Raw genomic sequence first — 18765 nt, 5'->3', positions numbered from 1 at the left:
TATTTTCTTTCTTCAGTATCCTGTCCTCCTTTCTGAAAGAAGGTAGAAGATTGCAGTTATCCTAAGGACCTGAACACTTTTTGTTGCTGTAGAGAGAGAGAGAGGAAAAAAAACATAATTTCATTTGACATGAATTCAGGCTAAAGAAAGTAGCAAGGACAGTTGTGATGTATTTAATGTGCCTAAGAGTTCTTGTAAAAGTAATAGAAGAAGAATTAGCTTTTCACACAATACAAATTAATATCTGCCAGGACAGAGTAAAGTTTTGTCCAGCATTTTTATTAAAGTTACTACTTTATTTGCTTCCAAAATCCTGTTGCAGTTGCTTTGATTCAATTTTCAGTTTTTCTTTCTTCGTAACAAAATATCATCCTTCAAAATGGTACATATTTCACTTTTGTATACAGAATGCAATATAGTTTTGGGAGACTGAAAAATATATATGCTACTAACAAAAATAGGTCCTGACTATTCATAGGGTCTGACTAAATTGCACCTGTAGTGCTTTACAACTTGTCATATTAGCCTCTTTGTCAGCAGTAAATGAGTTTTCATACTTGCAGTCCATGTAGGTTTCTTACTCTTCCTTGGTTGAAACAATCAACAGCTGTTCCTACTTTGTGTGAAAGAAAATTAAGGAGATATATACTGACAGATACAGAAAGCATGACTTTTTTCATGAACAAGTGAAAAAAACACTGTTATCTGGTGATCATACAAAGCCTCCAGCAACTGGAGACTTTTAAGGTGGGGCATCAGTGGTGCCCACAGTGGGAAACTCTCAGAGTAAAAGTCTTCCCTTCAGTCCCTTCAAATACATGAAAAGCAACAGTCAGGGGACTAGATATCCCTAGATATAGAGATTTTCTCAGCAATAGCAGGGGCCTTAGAGTATGCTAGATTACCCTGGAGGCAAGATTCTGACTTCAGTGTGGAGGCATCAGTGTAAGAGATCTTCATTACCAAGACTGCTGCACAAAGATTGCAAGTAGATAGAGATACAGAACAAGGTTGTTGCTCCTTCATATGTTCTGCCAACAAAAATAGGCTGGTTGTGCAGTGAAGGAATGGGTCAGGATCTGAATGAAGAAGCTGCATTACACAGCTTAAATCTGCACAACATTGGGAGCCCCAGAAGAAGTTATGCTTCTGACTAGTGTTGCTGAAACATACTGAGTACAGTATGTACTCATCACAAAAACAGTTCCATTGGTTCAGACCAAGCATATAGCTGGTCTCATAGAGCAGACATTGAGTAGTCTCTCAATACCAGTACCCTTCTATGGTGCCATTTTGGAGCAGTGAACTGGATAGGTATTGTCATTTTTTGCAGGATGTGCCTAACAGAGGTAGGTATTACTTAGAATAAAAAAGCAATATTCATGAATCTTAGGTGCTCTTCTAAAACTGTTCCTTGGAAGAGTCTTTGCACCTATCTGTCTCAATTTCTCACCTGTAAATTGATGAGAAAGATTTTTTTTTTAAGATAGACAAAGAGCACTCTACAACATAAGTGATAACCCATGTGTTCTGGTTCCAGGATGAAATTCTTGACACAGGCTAATCCCAGACGAGCAGCTGGGCCGGTGAGTAGGACTGTCTCTTGGGACTATGGGAGACACAGTCCCTTTTCCAAGCAAGGTCTTAAAAAGGGTCTACTACCATGAAAGTGTCCTAACCATTTGGCAACAGTCAATTTTCTGGAAGACTGTCTGGTCTCTTCTTCCACTCATTCTTCCTCTTAAAAACAAACAAACAAAACTCCTCACTTAGTACCAGGAATGTGCCAGTCTCAGGAACCCAGAAAAAGTCTTATCACCCCTATCAACATACTAACTGAATAACAACCAGACTTTTGCTCTGGATGAACAAACCATTTGTTTTTGCCTTCTACAGTGTTAGATGGTCTCTGTTTTGGCTGGTGCACTAGGTGGCAATAGAGAGTCATCATACTCCCTATTTATTCTGAATTATTACAGCAGAGGAAGCCACAGCTGAACAAAACTATATACCAAGAGGTTACAAATCTTGAGTCTTTACTGGGTTTTTAACAACACAACATTAGAAAGATTTTTTAAACCTACTTATGGAATTTATGGATTATGGAATTTATAGCAGTAAACTTACAGCAAGTACCTATGCCCCCGTATTTAGTGGAAGAATAAGTCTGAGAACAGAGCCTGAGGCTTTGCTCACTGGGTTACATTCACATCTAACTGATAGGCATGCTAAAATCATGATCTTAGAAAAAATATTCATCAATATTGCAACTTAATGTGCTTCTTTTAGTAAGACTATTTCAACACCTGAGAACTACAGCTTCTGGCCTAAGATTTGCTCCTGTGGGTTTGTGTTCTACCTCCAGTTCATAAAACTATAATCCTGAGCCTGGGGTCAAGACCACAAGTCTCCCCTGATCCAGCAGTCTGCTAGTCACTAAACTGCAATCTCAAGCTACTTTTGACTTTCTGGGATTCTAGTCCTGTGAATTTTGTACTCTTGGCACTGGAGCACAACTTGAATAAGGAAGGGGTGTATAGAGTATTGTCCCTGAAATATCCCAAAGTGATGTTATTTGTATTATCTTAAAATGAGAAATATTTCTTCTCATCTTCTGCATAACAGGTTAGTGCTGTTATCCAGAAAGCAGATGACTATGTCCTGAGCCTGCTCAGTCTGAATTCTATATTTTGATGTGAAAAATAGCAGGACGACAGGTTTCTAACTTTCAGACTGCCTAGGTTAGAATATCTTATGAAATACTCTCCCGGAGTCTGTGGGTAGATACGCAATAGAAACATAACTCCCACAATAAATATTCCCCTTCTGCTCTGCACAGAGCACTCCCAAAGATGTTACAGAATTTCCCTCAGACATAGTATAGAGTAATTATACTCATCAAACATTTTAAATAACTCCGTAGAACATATTTTTCCTAGAAAGAAATAACCTAAATGTTCCATAAGTAAAAGATCTAGTCTTGATTCCCTGTCCCTAGCATCTTTTTTTGCCACAGAGTCCCTAAAGCACTGCAGATCTAGTTAAAATATACCACTCATCTTTTTCATTACAATGATGTCTGCAGTACTTCCAACAGATATCTGAAAACATGAGATATAACAGCAAGGGAGTGTGTCACTGTTTTTAAACTGTAATGTTCAAAAAAATCGAAAATCCAGCTGGCACTTGCTTGAAGCATTATGTTAAACCTTCTGTTAGTAACACATCACTGAACATTACACTAGATCAACACATGTTTGAGTAGATCAAACATTACCCCAGGCTTTGGCTGGTAGTGTCACAGGAAATTCAAATGTCAATATGTGAGAGACTTAGTTCTCCACTCCACTTGCAGGCTAGTGTCCACTTCTGCTGGCTTCATTCCTGCTGACATGAATGGAGGTTCATCTGAATTAGGTTTGCAGGAATTATTCTTCTTAATGGATTGTGAGAAAAAAAATAGATTATAACAAGTGATTTTAAATAGACAATAAAAGTACATGTTTAACCCAAGAGTCAAAAACATCAAGAACTTAAAAAAAAATCAGAAAAGCCTGAAATGAGTTAAAAAATAGGCAGTATGGATGAGATTTCCATACTATTTTTGTACCCAAGTTACTCTGTTTGTTTGAGTTGACTTACACTTCTGTAGCTTGCTGTGTCCCAGATCAGCACCTGGAAATCTATGGCTGTTATGCAACTGCAGTATTCCATGACCAAGAGAAAATGAAACTATGGTTCAGGGTTAACATTCAGTCCCTAGTTTCCTTTCTTTTTTCTTTTTTCTTTTCTTTTTTTTCTTTCTTTTTTTTTTTCAGCTGGGAGGTAAAGAAAGATCAGCATTTCTCCAGGAGCAGCTAACATGTATGACATTTGAATCAAAGAATCACTAACTAGCAAAGTGGGAAAGGACCTCTGGAGATTGTATGGTCACATAGAGCATGTTGCACAGGATTGTGTCCAGATAGCTTTTGAGTATCTTGAAGGAAGAAAACTCCACAGCCTCTCTGGGCAACCTGTTCCAGTGCTCAGTCATCTTCAAAGTCAAGAAGTTCTTCCTCATGTTCAGACAGAACTTTCTGTGTTTCAGTTTGTTCCTGTTGCCCCTTGTCCTGTTACAGGGCACCACTGAAAAGAGCCTGGCCCCATCCTCTTTACATCCTCCCTTCAGATACTTATACACATTGATAAGATTTGCCCTCAGCCTCCTTTTCTCCAGGCTAAACAGGCCCAGCTCTTGCAGCCTTTCCTTACAGGAGGATGCTCTACTCCCTTAGCCCTTTTTAGAAGCCCTTAGTTGGACTTGCTGCAGTAGCTCCGTGTCTCTCTTGTTTTGGGGAGCCAAGAACTGGACACGGCACTCCAGATGTGACCTCATCAGTCCAGCAGGACTCCCAGGTCAGCCCACAGCCTGTATTGGCATCCAAGATGAGCTGTCCCATCACCTTTTCAGTGATTGAGGTGAGGCAGACTGGCTTTTAGTTCTTGGGGTCTTCCTTCTTACTCACCCTTTGTGAAGACCAGAGCGACATTAGCCGTCTTCCAGTCTTCAGGAGACCTTTCCTGTTCTCCATCTCCTTTCAAAGATGATGGAGAGTGGTCGAGTAAAGATGTCCACCAGCTCCCTCAGCACTTGTGGGTGCATTCCATCAGGGCCCGCGGGCTTGTGGATGTCGGGTTTTCCTACATGAGCTCTAACCCAACACTCCTCCACCCAGGGAAAGTCTTCCTTTCTCCAGACTTTCTCTCTGGTCTCCAGGGCCTGGGATTCCTGAGGGCTGGTCTTAGCAGAAAAGAACGAAGCCAAGAAGGCATTCAGTAACTCTCCCTTTTGTATATCTTTTGTCACCAGGGCTCCTGCCCCGTTCAGCAGCAGGCCAACATTTCCCCTCCTCTTCCTTTTGCTGCTGATGTATTTACAGAAGCCCTTCTTGCTGTCCTTGACATCCCTTGCCAGATTAAACTCCAGATGAGCTTTGGCCCTCCAAGTTCCATCCTTGCATACTCAGACAACGTCCCTATATTTGTCCCAAGTGCCTGTCCCTGCTTCCATCTTCTGTACTCTTCCTGCTTCTGTCTGAGTTTTGCCTTGAGCTCTCTGCTCCTCAGTGCAGGCTTTCTGCCCCCTTTGCTCAAAATCTTGCTCATTGCGATACACTGCTCTTGAGCCTGGAAGAGGTGATCCTTGAATATCAGCCAGCTTTCTGGATCCCCCTTCCTTCTAGGGACGTGTCCCATGGGATTCTTCCATGCAGGTCCCTGAAGAGGCCAAACTCTGCTCTCTTGAAGTCTACGGTTGTGATTCTGCCTCTCGCCCTGCTTCCTCCTTGCAGGATCCCGAACCGCACCATTTTGTGGTCACTGCAGTCAAGGCTGCCCCCCAGCTTCACATCTCCAACCAGTCCTTCCTGGTTTGTCAGTACAAGATCCAGAGGAGCACCTCTCCTGTTGGCTCCTCTGTCACTTGTATCAGGAGGTAGTCATTGATGTTCTCCTGATTTGCTTGTGCCTACAGGTAATATAATTAAAAAACCCTCTACTTTTTATCATTATCAGACAGTATGAAAAACTATTTGATTATAAATATAGTGCTAATTATTATACATGTTTTATGCCTTTAGCTTTAACAAAGAGATTTTTGACTTACATTCCAACTGAAGGTATAATAAGCTAGAAGTGTGCAAGAAGGATTCTGAGTTGCCCCTTGAGGTTAGGATATGAAACTGGAGAAATAATAGGAATATCCTGAGTCATCAAACCTTGCCCTTTGATATTCCAAACACTCATCCACTACACCATAATCACATTCATGTCCCTTCTGCCTTCCTTCCATTCTTCACTATATAGTGGTCCAAATTCAACATTAGGAGATGAGGAGGCTATTTGGTCTTTGTATAACCTGCTGGACAGAGCACTAGCATATAGTTCAATTCCCTTGCAAACAAGGGAGGATTACAAACCCTCTCTCCCATTTCTCAGAGACAAATGCAACTGTCTGTGCAATAGCCTGTGTAGAAACACTCTTCCTGTTGAAGCTTGGCCATTTTACCCTAAAGAAGACAAGAGTAATGGAATTAGAAGAGGCGTGTGCAAGGAAGAACATGATTCTGTAGCCCAGCTATCAGGAAATGGGGTTAAGAGACTGAAATCTATAAGCAATGTAAAACAACTTGTTAAACAAATTTGTAACAACTAAAATAACTCCTAGTGAAAAATAAAACACATGATATAAAATTAACCATTTATGCAGCTTCAAAGTAAACTCCTGATCTCCTGTTGAACAATCATAAAAGTGACAAATCACTTTGGACTTTTGTAGATATTGTATAACTTTTCTTCCTGTGGTATAAAGTGGTGCACTATTTTTTGACAGATTCGTTACCAGTATTCACTGCAGATGGAATTTTCAAGAAGTCCTAAATTACATACACAATTTAAACATTTTCCTACTAAATATACTTTACAGGAGATTTCAAAATATTGTTGAAGAACCTGAATGCCCAATTGTTTTTAACTGAATAATTACATTTTAAGTATGTGCTTATGCTGGGAGGCCTGAGAGATTAGATTTATTAATCTTGGTATGTGTCCTCGACTAGGCTGTATCCTTATCTCTCAAAAAGGCACTTTCTTCTGCCTTCTCTGCTGTCTACTGTCAGATACAGTAATGGAAAAATATAAAGGGAATTCTTATTTCCATAAAGCAGTATATTCTGATAAAGATGTCCGTGCACCTTTCTCAGTCTTATCATAGTTATCATATGGCTAGAAGAGACCTTCGAAGTCATCTCACTCTTCCCTTGCTCAAAGCAGAATCACTTGTATCTAGGTTAATGCCGAAGAATGTTTAACTTTTTTCTACAACCTTCAATGGTTGGCTCAAAGCAAGATGTTCCAGCACTTCTTTTTTCTCGCTGTTAAAATGTTTTTCTCAGTGTCTAATCTGAAACTTCCTTGTTGCAACTGAAGCTTGTTTCTGTTCTCTGCAGACATGGGGAATGGAGTATATCCTTCCTCTTTCACTTATTTGAAGACTTACCACAATGGCCTCAGTCTTCTCTCTAGTATGTTCAGTCTCTACTCACGTATCATTCTCATTGCTTTTCCATAGACTGGTTCTAACTAGGGTTCACTTCTTTCCTGAAGTGCAAAGTCCCAAATTAGAGGAAGTTCTCTAATGCCCCACCAATGTTGAGTAGTACAAAAAGATTATGTTTTTCAAAGTGTACTAATTATGCATCTGGAACTGATGCCTACCTTTTTCACAATAGCATGGTGTTACTGAAATATATTTAGTACATCACATATATCAGTAGCATGTAAATATTTAGTACATCACATATATCAGTAGCATGTAATATACAAGTCCAGGGACATGCTGAAATGGACCCCTCCTCATCCCTAAAGTAAGGATGGCTTGGGAGGGCACAAAAAATAGCATAATGCTATTAGTTTTACATCCCACTTCTAAGAAAAATAGCATAGAATTGCCTTCCATCCAATTTTATGTGAGTGAATCATAAACATCAAAACACTTGTGTGCCCTTGAAAGGGTACGAGATGGACTGCTAAATGTATAACAAGCAACCACTTAAAATAAGTTATACAGCTCCTGAGGGGAGTTAGGCTTCTGTGGCTACACACGGATAATTCTGCTTTCTCTTAAGTTCCCTGGCTGTGTGGAAATTTTGATGAGCACAAGCTCCCTAGAGTATAAGTGAGAAAGACAGCTCCTCATTCCTTTTTTTTCAAGTTAGGCAAGGTACACATGCAGGAGAATGACGAACAAATGGTATGGAGGTGGATTTCTGGCATTTTTTTGAGGAGTTTAATCTTGCAGTGTTCTTGGTGCTCTGGCTCCCAGCTGACGACATTCTTATTCACAGGATTATTTCTGTGCTTAAAATTAAACATGTGCAGAACTGTTTTGTTAGATCAGGACCAGAAAGCTCAGAATTTGTAGGGCTGAGTGTTTAATGGCTCTTTTCAAAATATAGCTATGTCTTTAATACCAAAACCGTAAGATCAGTACCTCTCCCTTCTATTTCTTCAGAAATATCACATATTCGTGTCACATTTCCTAAAAACCAAGGGAGCCATTGCTTACCATGATAAGAATCTCATTTTTCAAAAGTATATTTTACTAACACACTATTTTATGTAAATATCCTTAGATGCACCATCCAGAAATTTCAAAATGATGAAAAGGACACTATTTAAAGAAAGACAATAAACCTCAATTATATTACTAATATTTCATTATCAGCAGAAATGGGTCTAAAGGCTCTTTCTGTACATTTAAATGCTTTCTTCCCTTTCCATCACACTCATATATTTTTATTTTGCATAATCTAATCTGTCTGTCTATAGAAGGTAGTGAATACTCTTCAATCTTCCTTAATCACAGGACAGGAAAAGAGCTGCAGCATGGGTAGGCCATTCATTCAAGAAAATATCTACTCTAGTTTATCATAGGATCATAGAATCAGTAAGGTTGGAAGGGACCTCTGGAGATCATCTAGTCCAACCCCCCTGCTCATTGTGTAGCTGTTCAGAATACACATAAAACCATGCATCCTTCTAACGCTATTAGACTTGGTCTTTATGTATCTTCCCATTTGCCATTTGTCAAGCCTCTTGGTACTCCAGTGATAGGTTAGAATGACAAAATAACATGTCTACCTAGCTCCCTTTACACTGTTGTCTGTTTTTTTCACTTTATTTACTCCTACTGCTGGAGTGAGCTATACAGAAACAGCTCAGCATATGCTTATGTAATAGCTCGTTGATACTTACATTTATTAATGATTAGAATAAAAATGAGGGTATAATCCAGTCACCAATATATTTGAGCCATCATGTTGCTACAGTTATTTCTATGGCAGTTTGCTTTAAGTGGTAGAGTTACTTCATACACAGATAAATTGATCCCATATACTTGCCGCTTGGCAGCATCATCAATAATTTGACATTGCTAATATCCAAATATTATAACATATTTCATTATTGTTCACAAATATGCTTGCCTTTGGACTTATGCTTATGTATCTTTCTTTTTCCCTAGGTAATGCATTTGTGGTTAGCCTGGCTTTGGCTGATCTGGTGGTGGCCTTATACCCATACCCTCTGGTGCTCTTAGCCATTTTCCACAATGGATGGACTTTGGGTGAAATACACTGTAAAGTGAGTGGCTTTGTGATGGGACTAAGTGTAATAGGTTCTATTTTCAACATTACTGCAATTGCAATAAACCGATATTGCTATATATGTCATAGCTTTGCCTATGACAAAGTGTATAGCTGTTGGAACACAATGCTGTATGTCTCCTTAATCTGGGTATTAACAGTTATTGCAACTGTGCCAAATTTTTTTGTTGGTTCTTTGAAGTATGATCCACGTATTTATTCATGCACATTTGTCCAGACTGCTAGCTCCTACTACACCATAGCTGTTGTGGTAATTCACTTCATTGTCCCTATCACCATTGTGAGCTTCTGCTACCTTCGAATTTGGATCTTAGTGATTCAAGTTAGAAGACGAGTCAAGTCAGAAACAAAGCCAAGACTGAAGCCAAGTGACTTCAGAAACTTTCTTACCATGTTTGTGGTTTTTGTGATTTTTGCCTTTTGTTGGGCACCTTTAAACTTCATTGGACTGGCTGTAGCCATTGATCCTTTGGAAATGGCACCAAAAGTTCCTGAATGGTTATTCATTGTAAGCTACTTCATGGCCTATTTCAACAGCTGCCTTAATGCAATAATATATGGACTTCTTAATCAGAATTTTCGGAAAGAATACAAACGAATTTTAATGTCAATATGGATGCCAAGGCTTTTCTTCCAGGACACATCCAAAGGAGGAACTGAAGGTCAGAAGAGCAAGCCTTCTCCTGCTTTAAATAACAATGACCAAATGAAAACTGATACCTTGTAAATGTGTAATACTAAATGCAAGGGACTGAAAAGGAAAATTCCAATAACATATTTGTAATATCCTGCTCATTCTTGTTTACCTTTCGGAGATTTCCATTTGGATGGCACTTTATAACTGGAATATTATCTTCTTGATATAGCACATTGCTCACATTAATTCACTATATACAGAAGATATCAATTGAAAATACCTTTCAGAATTAAAGCAGTAGGTAAGCTGTTTAGTTCTGAGAGCTTGTTTCTGCCCTCAGACATGTGAACGTGGCACTTACTTCAGTGGGAGTTTTTCATGCTTTATCCAAAATCAGGATTTAGTCCTTAGAAAATGCAGTGAATACACTCTCCTATGAGCATACCAGCTGATCAAAACCTGGGAAGTGATTTTTCCTCCCTCTTATATCTAAACAAAGAGAGTGAAGCAGATTACTCAGTTTTCCATACCTGAGTATATGGCACTTCTGTGTACATACTGGTGAGAGTAGTAGTATCTTAGAAACAAACTTGTGAATTGGAGAGAAGAATTTTGGTGTAACGACAAATATTAATACAACGTTCCCCATCCCAGTGTACTTTGTTCATCTTCTATGGTCAATTTTATTGTAGAAGATATAATACAAAACTTGATTTCCTACATACTCATTTTGAGTAATATTATTCCCTTAGAGAGGGCATATGATCAGCATTCTTACACTATCAGGCTGTTACCTGTGCAGTAAAAGGTAGAAGACACATAACTATACCAAACATATGAAATAATGTAATGTTATAAATCTCCTTTCTTTTTTTGAACAAATTCTTCTGAGTTATAGACTCCAGAATGTATATGAAGGAGTGAGTGCCAAACAGGATTGATACAAATGAAGTAGCAGAATTCAAAATGATAATTTTCTATAGCACTCTCAGAGAGCTGTCTCAGTACTCTTGTCAGCTGAGGTGAATCTGGCCTCAGTGGAAGCCCTTTTAAGAAGGGGCTGTAACTAGTTAAGTATTTCCTGAATATGGAAAAAGAGTACCCTGGTCTGCAGTGCAGTTCTAGTAACACTGTGAACTCTGTGGCTATTAGGATGAGAGTCACCTCATCCAGTTCTGCCATCTGGGGGTGAATTCAGTTTACAGTGAAGACACATTTAGTTGTCTATGTGTAGGAATTTATTGGTGAGATCTAGTCAATGCAGTCAGTGGAACCTAGCAGAAGATTCAGCTCAACAGTCATTGGGTTTCTACCACCCAGTGAGCTGAATACCTGTCTAGATTCCACTGCCTGTATTGAATAAATCTTCATTGGTCTCCATTTATTTACCTAAATATATACAGCCGATGTCACCTGATGCACTTACATATACATGACAAATTTGCAACAGGCTGGCAATTATGGCATATGACCTGTGCTCTTCCGGAGTAACAAGAGGGAGTCAGTCAGGATATCCTAGATCGCCTCACACAGTGTCACCTAGACACCTGTATGTGGCCAAATAAAAGAAACTTCATTGACTATAACGGTAGTTGAAATACTTGACTAATACGCAAAAATCTTACCTTGAACAAAATCCACACTAGGTGTCTAATCTAAGCTAACCTGCAAGGCTCCCTCTATAGTCCACGGAGATATGGTTCTTCCCATCTATAGTAGACATGTGTCCAAGTACGGGATGAATTGCTCTATGGAGATTCTGGTTCATTGACTTTAGAAGGAGCTTTGATTAATACTTCAGATTAAACTCCTCGCTATTGATAGCTGGAGTGAGATATATCTTGCCTAATTTGAAGTACCTCCAGCGTGTTTGTATATGAAACTGCAACTGTATTACATGGAGTTTTAGGAAATGATTCATATTATCTTGAAATAGACAAATTTGTTGGTTAGAGGAACAGACTGTATCCTCATTGCCTATAACAGATCAAACAGTTTATGTGTAGACACACTTTAGACAAAGTCAGGTGATCAGAATCTATTCTTGATGTAACTGCAGTTCAAATCTGCAGAGTTCATAACATGAAGTTTTCTATTATGTTTACAAACTCAGACGGAGTAACTCAAATTCAGACTTTTTGTTTTGTTCTATTTTGTTTTTCAGATACCATCATATTGTAATAGTGGCCATACAGACCAGATTATAACCTGGGGTATACCTCTCAGCATTGTAGTCATTTGCACAGTGTGCTTTGAATTATTTTTATACTAGATTATGTATCAGGAGCACATGGAATCACAGGGTGAACAAAATTATTTTCTTGTTAGTCCTGAAACGCACAGTACTGATCAGGGAGAGGAGAGAGATGAATTAGCTTTTATCTGGTAAATCCACTTCTGACAGTGAAATAGGAAAAAAAAAGAGGAATTCAGATTGCTATTTGTATGTCAGTTTGGGTTTTCTGACCCAACTATTATGAAAAATATCTCTGTATAACAATGTTAATTCGTGCATCAAACATACTGCTCTTGGAGCCATTCAGACATACTAAACATGATTCCTATTTTGAAATACATCTAGACAAACATCAAAGAAACACAGCATTAAATTTTTGTTTGCTTTGTTAAATATCTGTCTAAAGCAAAAGAAATAAAGCAAATTAACAAATGTGATGATTCTTCTAGCTACTTCAATTTTTTCAGGTATTTTCTAATAAGCTCTAAAGTACAGTACCCTAGGCCTCAGTACAATACTAGTCTGACAAAAGCTTAAAACTCTATGCATAGGGATCTAAAAGGGACGTAAACATTTTCTCTAGATAGTAGATATATCTATCTATATTATCTATTAAAATAAAGAGCTAAACAAATAGGACCTATAAATATTGCTCGTGTAACTTGATAAACTTTAATGAGACAAATTGGTCTGAGAGTAAAGATAAAAATATTATAGCTAAAAGTAGTAATCGTTAATATTTTGATTCTACCTTGAAAATAATTCTCTAAATCTGGCACATTATGTTTTGCATTTTCTTTTTTCGTAACTCCTATACCAAGGTACTGAACATGGCACTAATGTACTTTCATGTCTACATGGGAAACTGTCTTCTTAGTAAATAAGGAGCTTCAACAGTCAGAGAATGTAGGAGAGGACTTCAAATTTACTCCACTGGCAATATTGTTTTTAATGACTCCTATTCCTGATTACTCAAAACTGTAGCTTGAAAGTCAAAGTTTGTTGTCCAGCTTATATGTAAACTAGCATTAGAATTAAATTGTTTGAAATTTGTTTATCACTTGATAATATGAATCAGAACAGAGTCCAGAATTTGGATTAAATTCTCATCATTGTTTAACTCCACAAGAAAAATCAAAACATTGTAACCACTTCATTAACCATAAAAGTGAACAGCTATCGTTTTGCATATTCACAGGAAGCAGTTTGATATTTTTATGAAGTCATTTTACAAATTATCTTTGCACATTAAAAATGAAAGATCACTGTTAAGAATCCTTCTGCTGGTATTTCCTCAAGTACACAATCCTAAATGAAGCTCACATGAATAATTCACTGTTCAGAGAAAGAAGTATTCCAGAATTTGAACCTTCATCACAAATGTTTAAAAGACATGGCAGCAATGCTGAATTCTTAGGTTTGGATTCTACCACCACATGCACTGAATAAGACTTTGCTTTGCATGATGTCTGTGCAAAATGATGGAGCTATTCAGTGTGTCAGACAGTTTTCTGTTGAGTCCTTAAGTATGGACAATAACTTGTACTTGGTAAAGTAAGTATTTATATCATGTGTTACTGCACAGTATTACATTTTGATTTAAACTGTAAATCAATTAATTATATGAAATTTAAATTAATTTAGACAACTAAATACGGCTCTTCCATTGTGAAACGTCTTCGTTGAGCAATACTTTATTTCTCCATATAATAATGCACCCATCTACCTATGTAAAAGGCCTTAAATTAATTTTAGCCCTCACTTTATTATATTCAAATCTTTCCCCCTTCAATCTAAATTTGTCAAAGAAATTGTAAATGCAATTTACAATTTAACTAACTATCAACATAGATATATTTATAACATGATTTGAGAGTATACTTAGAAAGAATGTAACAGCTCTGTACAGGTTTATGTATCTTTGAGGAAAATATTATTTTATTTGTAAAGACCCCAAAGTATATACACCAACATATTAGGTATTGACACCTTAAGAAAAGAGAGGAAGAAAGTCAGAGAGATCTTGTGTTCTGCAAAGGTAACTAGTAAAAACAAAATTAGTACTTTAGGGACAAAGTCAGTTTCTAGTAAATTTGATGTGCTCTCAACCATTTAATTTTATCTTGATTGAAAAACATTGTTTTTTCTCATTAAAAACAATCTATTCTAGAGGGTTTCTTACAATAGAAATCTGATCAGAAAACTTACCTAGGCAGATGAGTGAAGACAACTAGTAAATCCTACTTCAGTAAAGAAGGAAGTGGAGGATGTAATGAAGTCTAAATGAGATTAAGTGGTGCATTAGCCTTGTGATCTCCCTCCGTGCAGGTGCAAATTTCACCCTCAAGGAAGTATTAAAACTAATATTAAGAATTAAATACTATTACTGTTGACTTCAGTGAATGCAGGATTTCACGTCTGAAGTACTGACTGAATAGAATGATTATTTCTTGTCCATTATCAGTGGCAGAAATACAGTTCTGTATCTCTACTTCTTCCTTTCAGAAAACTCTTAGGTTAAAAATGATTACTTTTACTTCCCAATTGTATTTTTAAAGAACTGCATGAAGCCTGGAATTTTGTTATGAATAAATATCTGTCGAAGATTGTATATATTTCTTCATCTTGTATAAAACACAACCTTGTTCTGCTGAATATTTTCTGGTATTTAAGTTCTATTACAGATTTAATGGAAAATATGGAAGGCAAAATTTCTTTTCATTCATCTGTTGATATATTACTGCTTCACTGGATCTTACGTATCTGGTCTATAATAATAAATTAATATTTTGCCTCTAGTCATATTGAGCATTCATAGAGACTGCTATAGATGTGAGCTGTAGAATGCATAATTGATTCATGTTCATCCTCTTATTAGTAATACCTCCAGCTATAGTAAGAAAAAACAGATAAAGCATTTTTAAAAAGTTTTTGTAAATATTTTTGGCAGAAGTTTACTCAGTGTAACCTCTGGGGCAAGAACAATGTAGAATTCATCATAAAAAATAGATACTATGAAAGTAACAGCTAAATTTGGCATTGAAGACACAAAGAAGGTGATCAACTTTATCTCCCTCTGGATCTAGTCACAGAGGTAATACTGTCACAACTACTAACTACAGAGACTACTGTGTTCAGCTGTATGGGCTTTAGTCCTTGGTGACAGCTGGGACTGTGCTATGGAATATTTCTGATGTCCACCCACAGAACAAATTAATCTCATGTTCTTGTGCAGGCAAAACTGCAAATGGCTTGATAGTTGCAGAATGAAGTCTTGAAATTGCTGCATAAAGAATTATTCCTTTGAAGAAGAAAGAAAATCTGGACATAGTAATAGCATTTTTAAAATAATGTTTTATGTCTGAAATACATACCAACTAATTCCACTCTTCTTTCTACAGATATGATACAATCAGAATTAAATGCATGCCAACTAAAATTATAGGCAGTGACAAGTGAGTTCCACTAATGCCAGTTGTATTTTTTAAATACAAGTGAATGAACGGTGGGATTTTGCCCCTAGAAAAGAAAAAGGCTTATAAAAACAAATCCTTTGGCCATTGTTTTAAAGTGTTTTACACTAAAACCTTGCAAGGAGTCATGTATTTGTATGTGTTTGGTGTAAATATAGCCATTTCATCCTGGGAAAAAATATAAAAGACTGCCAAATTCCACGGGAAAAGGTAATTTAATTGTACTTCAAAGCAAAAGATACCCTTCTGGATTCTACCCAGAAGAAATCTGCCCTCTGCAGTTCCTAAGCTTGACCAGATGCATGGTACAGTTTCAGAAGTCCCTACAAGAAACTGAAGACACTGATAGAACAATATGAGAAAAAAATGTGGGTGATTGCCTATGGATGCACAATGGTTTCTGGTCATGGAGAAGTTCATTAGCTTTTGTTTTCTCCACAACACAGAGCTTGCCTGATTGCTGCAAACACAAAAGAAATGCAGAAATAGGCCAGGCCTAGAAAGCACTTTGGCAAGCCAAGTCATTGCTTCAGCTGTTGTTGTTCAGGATGTTTTGTGGGAGAATAAGACCACAGCTATTGCCAAAAGGAACGTGATTCCTTCAGCAGACACTGTCACTGTTTCTCTCCCATCTTCTGCTGACAGTAAATCTCTAGGGCTCTATCTGAAGCTCTTCATTGCCTTTGTACCCCTTTTTCATGCTGCTTGTTCTCCCATATCAGGATCAGCTTGCCTAGCCTCATTTCCCCTGTCTTGGGGAGGATGATTTGCTTACATGGCTGAGGAGCCTTAAACTGCTATGCACCTGACAAAACCAACTCTCCAGGAAAGGCAACCTCCTTCACAGCCTCTTGCTTTCAATGTAACTATTTTTTTCTACTTTTTTTGACAATTATTACCAAAAGGAAAAAAAAAATTAGAAGATTCTAAAATAAAGTCTACTTCTAGCTTCAAATATTCATATCTGTGTAGTAATCAGTACATGAGTAGCTATAAGATTTCCCTCTTAATCTGAATAAAATTCTTAGAATAATAGAAACATAGTCTAGGTTGGAAGGGACCTCCAGAGGTCATCTAGTGCAGGCCCCTTCTCAGAGCAAATCTGATCAGATCAGATCCAATCAATTAGATCAAATTTCTCAGGACTGTGTTCAGACGAATCTTCATCACCTCTAAGGACAGTTCATACAACCTCTCTAGACCTATGTCAGTATTTTGGCATGGTATTTTTTTTTTTTTTTTACTAATATGTATTTGAAATTTTCTGTGTTCCGGTTGCTATCTGTTGCTTCTCATCCTATCATGGTGCACTTCCAAGATGAGTCTGTCTTCGTCTTCTCTGTATCCTCTGATCAGGTAGATGTAGATAGAAGTAAGATCTTCCCTTCATTTTCTTTTTTACAAACTGAAGAAATCCAACGCTTAGCATTTCCTCAAATGTCCTCAGCTCCAGCTTAGTGGCCTTCATTATATTCACTCCAGTATATTCTTTGCGCTGGGGAGCCCAAAACAAGACAATACTCCAAATGCAGTTTTGCAAGCACCTAATAGATAGGAAGGATCACTTCCCTAGATCCACTAGCAATGTTCTTTCTAATTCAGCCCAGGATGCTGCTGGCCACCTTTGCTTTGAAGATGCATTGCTGGCTCATGTTAAGCTTGTCCTTCAGCACCCGCCAATCCTTTCTGGCAGAGTTGCTTCCTAGACAGCTGCACCCCAGCCTGACCTTTGGAGGGGGTTATTCCATTCTAGATGCAAAACTTTGCATTTGCTCTTACTTAATTTCATGAGGTTCTGTCAACTCATTTCTGCAGCCTATTTAGATCCTTCTGAAGAGCAGCCTTGTGCCCCATTATATTGACTACTCTCTCAGATCTGGTGTCTGTAAAGTTGCTGAGAATGCACTCATCACTCATCATCTGGGTCATTAATGAAGACATGAAACAGTGTTGGTCCCAACCTTTGAGGGACTCCACTGGGCTTTGCATCATTGACCACAACCCTTGAGCTCAGCAATCCAGCCAAGTTTCTAGCCATGTTATTGTCCACTTATCCAGCTCATATCTTACAAATTTGGTGAGAAGGAGACTGTAGAATATTGTGTCAATGTCTTTGCTAAAATCAAGGTATACAACATCCCCTGTCCTCCTCTAATCCACGGTGCTATTCACCTCATCATAGAAAGAAATGCAGTTGGTCAGGCATAATCGCTTACAGTAAACCATGCTGTCTCTTCCAATCACATTCTTGTATTTAAAGGTTTAGAAACAACTTATAAGTGGATTTTCTCCATCTCCATCTTATTCCTAGGGACTGAGGTCAGGCTGACCTCAGCAGTCCCATGTATCCTCCTTTTTGAAGATGCATGTTGTATTTGTCTTTTTCCAGTCATCAGGAATCTCCTTTGATTGCCATGATCTTTAAAAAATTGTAGACAGTGACACAGTGACATCAGCCTGCTCCCCAAGCACCATCAGAGGCATTCCATCTGGTCCCATGGACTTGTGCACATCCCAGTCAGTTAAGTAACCCTTACTCTTTCTTCCTCTGCTGTGGTTATTTCTTTACTCTCACAGACTTTACTAGGAGGATCAGGGACTTCGTATGCCTGAGGACAATATTTACTAGTGAAAAGTAGGGCAAAAAAGGTATTGAGTACCTCAACCTTTTCCACATTACTTGTCTCTTGGTCCCATGCCCCACTGAGAAATGGACCTGCACCCTCCTTAGCCTTCTTTTTAATATCAATGTACTTTTAGAAATCTTTCCTGTTACCTTTCACCTTTCTTGTTCCAGGGCAATATGGCTATGTGCAATGTAAAGGAAACTTCCCAGATTCAATTCCAGTGGCTGTGCTCAAGAAACTAAAGAAGCCATTCGCTTCTCTTCCCATGGCATTGTGACAGGGAGAAGCATTATTATTACTATTTTTTACCACTTCCTACAGTGAGAAACGTTAGCTGACACAGGCTAATTCATGATGAACCAAACTGAGTGCATGGCCCAGAAGGAGAGACACAGGAGGTTTTGGCTGGCAAGCAGTATAATATCCTTAGCAATGACATTCTCAAATGCTAGTGTATGTTCAAGAGTAAATCTTTTGTGAAGGAATCTATTAAAAAGAGTTATCAGGTTTTGGAGCTTTCCCCTCTTCTTAGATTTTAGTAGCAATTTAGAGACTTCTTCCAAAAGCTGATTTTGATATTGAAAAA

The 18765-nt window shown here is 37.9% G+C and overlaps 1 protein-coding gene across 1 annotated transcript in view; it reads left to right on the top strand.

Annotated features, from left to right (window-relative positions):
• MTNR1B (melatonin receptor 1B) overlaps positions 1–9933 on the top strand; it is a 37503-nt gene extending 27570 nt beyond the window's left edge. The window contains exon 2 of the mRNA XM_062577942.1: positions 9065–9933. Coding sequence (XP_062433926.1) covers positions 9065–9933 — 869 coding nt within the window. The remainder of the gene's footprint in view (positions 1–9064) is intronic.
• Positions 9934–18765: the final 8832 nt, after the last annotated feature.

The sequence above is a fragment of the Rhea pennata genome, chromosome 1 (genome assembly GCF_028389875.1).
Source record: "Rhea pennata isolate bPtePen1 chromosome 1, bPtePen1.pri, whole genome shotgun sequence".
NCBI classification, from domain to species: domain Eukaryota; kingdom Metazoa; phylum Chordata; class Aves; order Rheiformes; family Rheidae; genus Rhea; species Rhea pennata.
The sequence above is the reverse complement of the archived record's forward strand: the minus strand, read 5'-3'. Positions and strand labels throughout refer to the sequence as shown.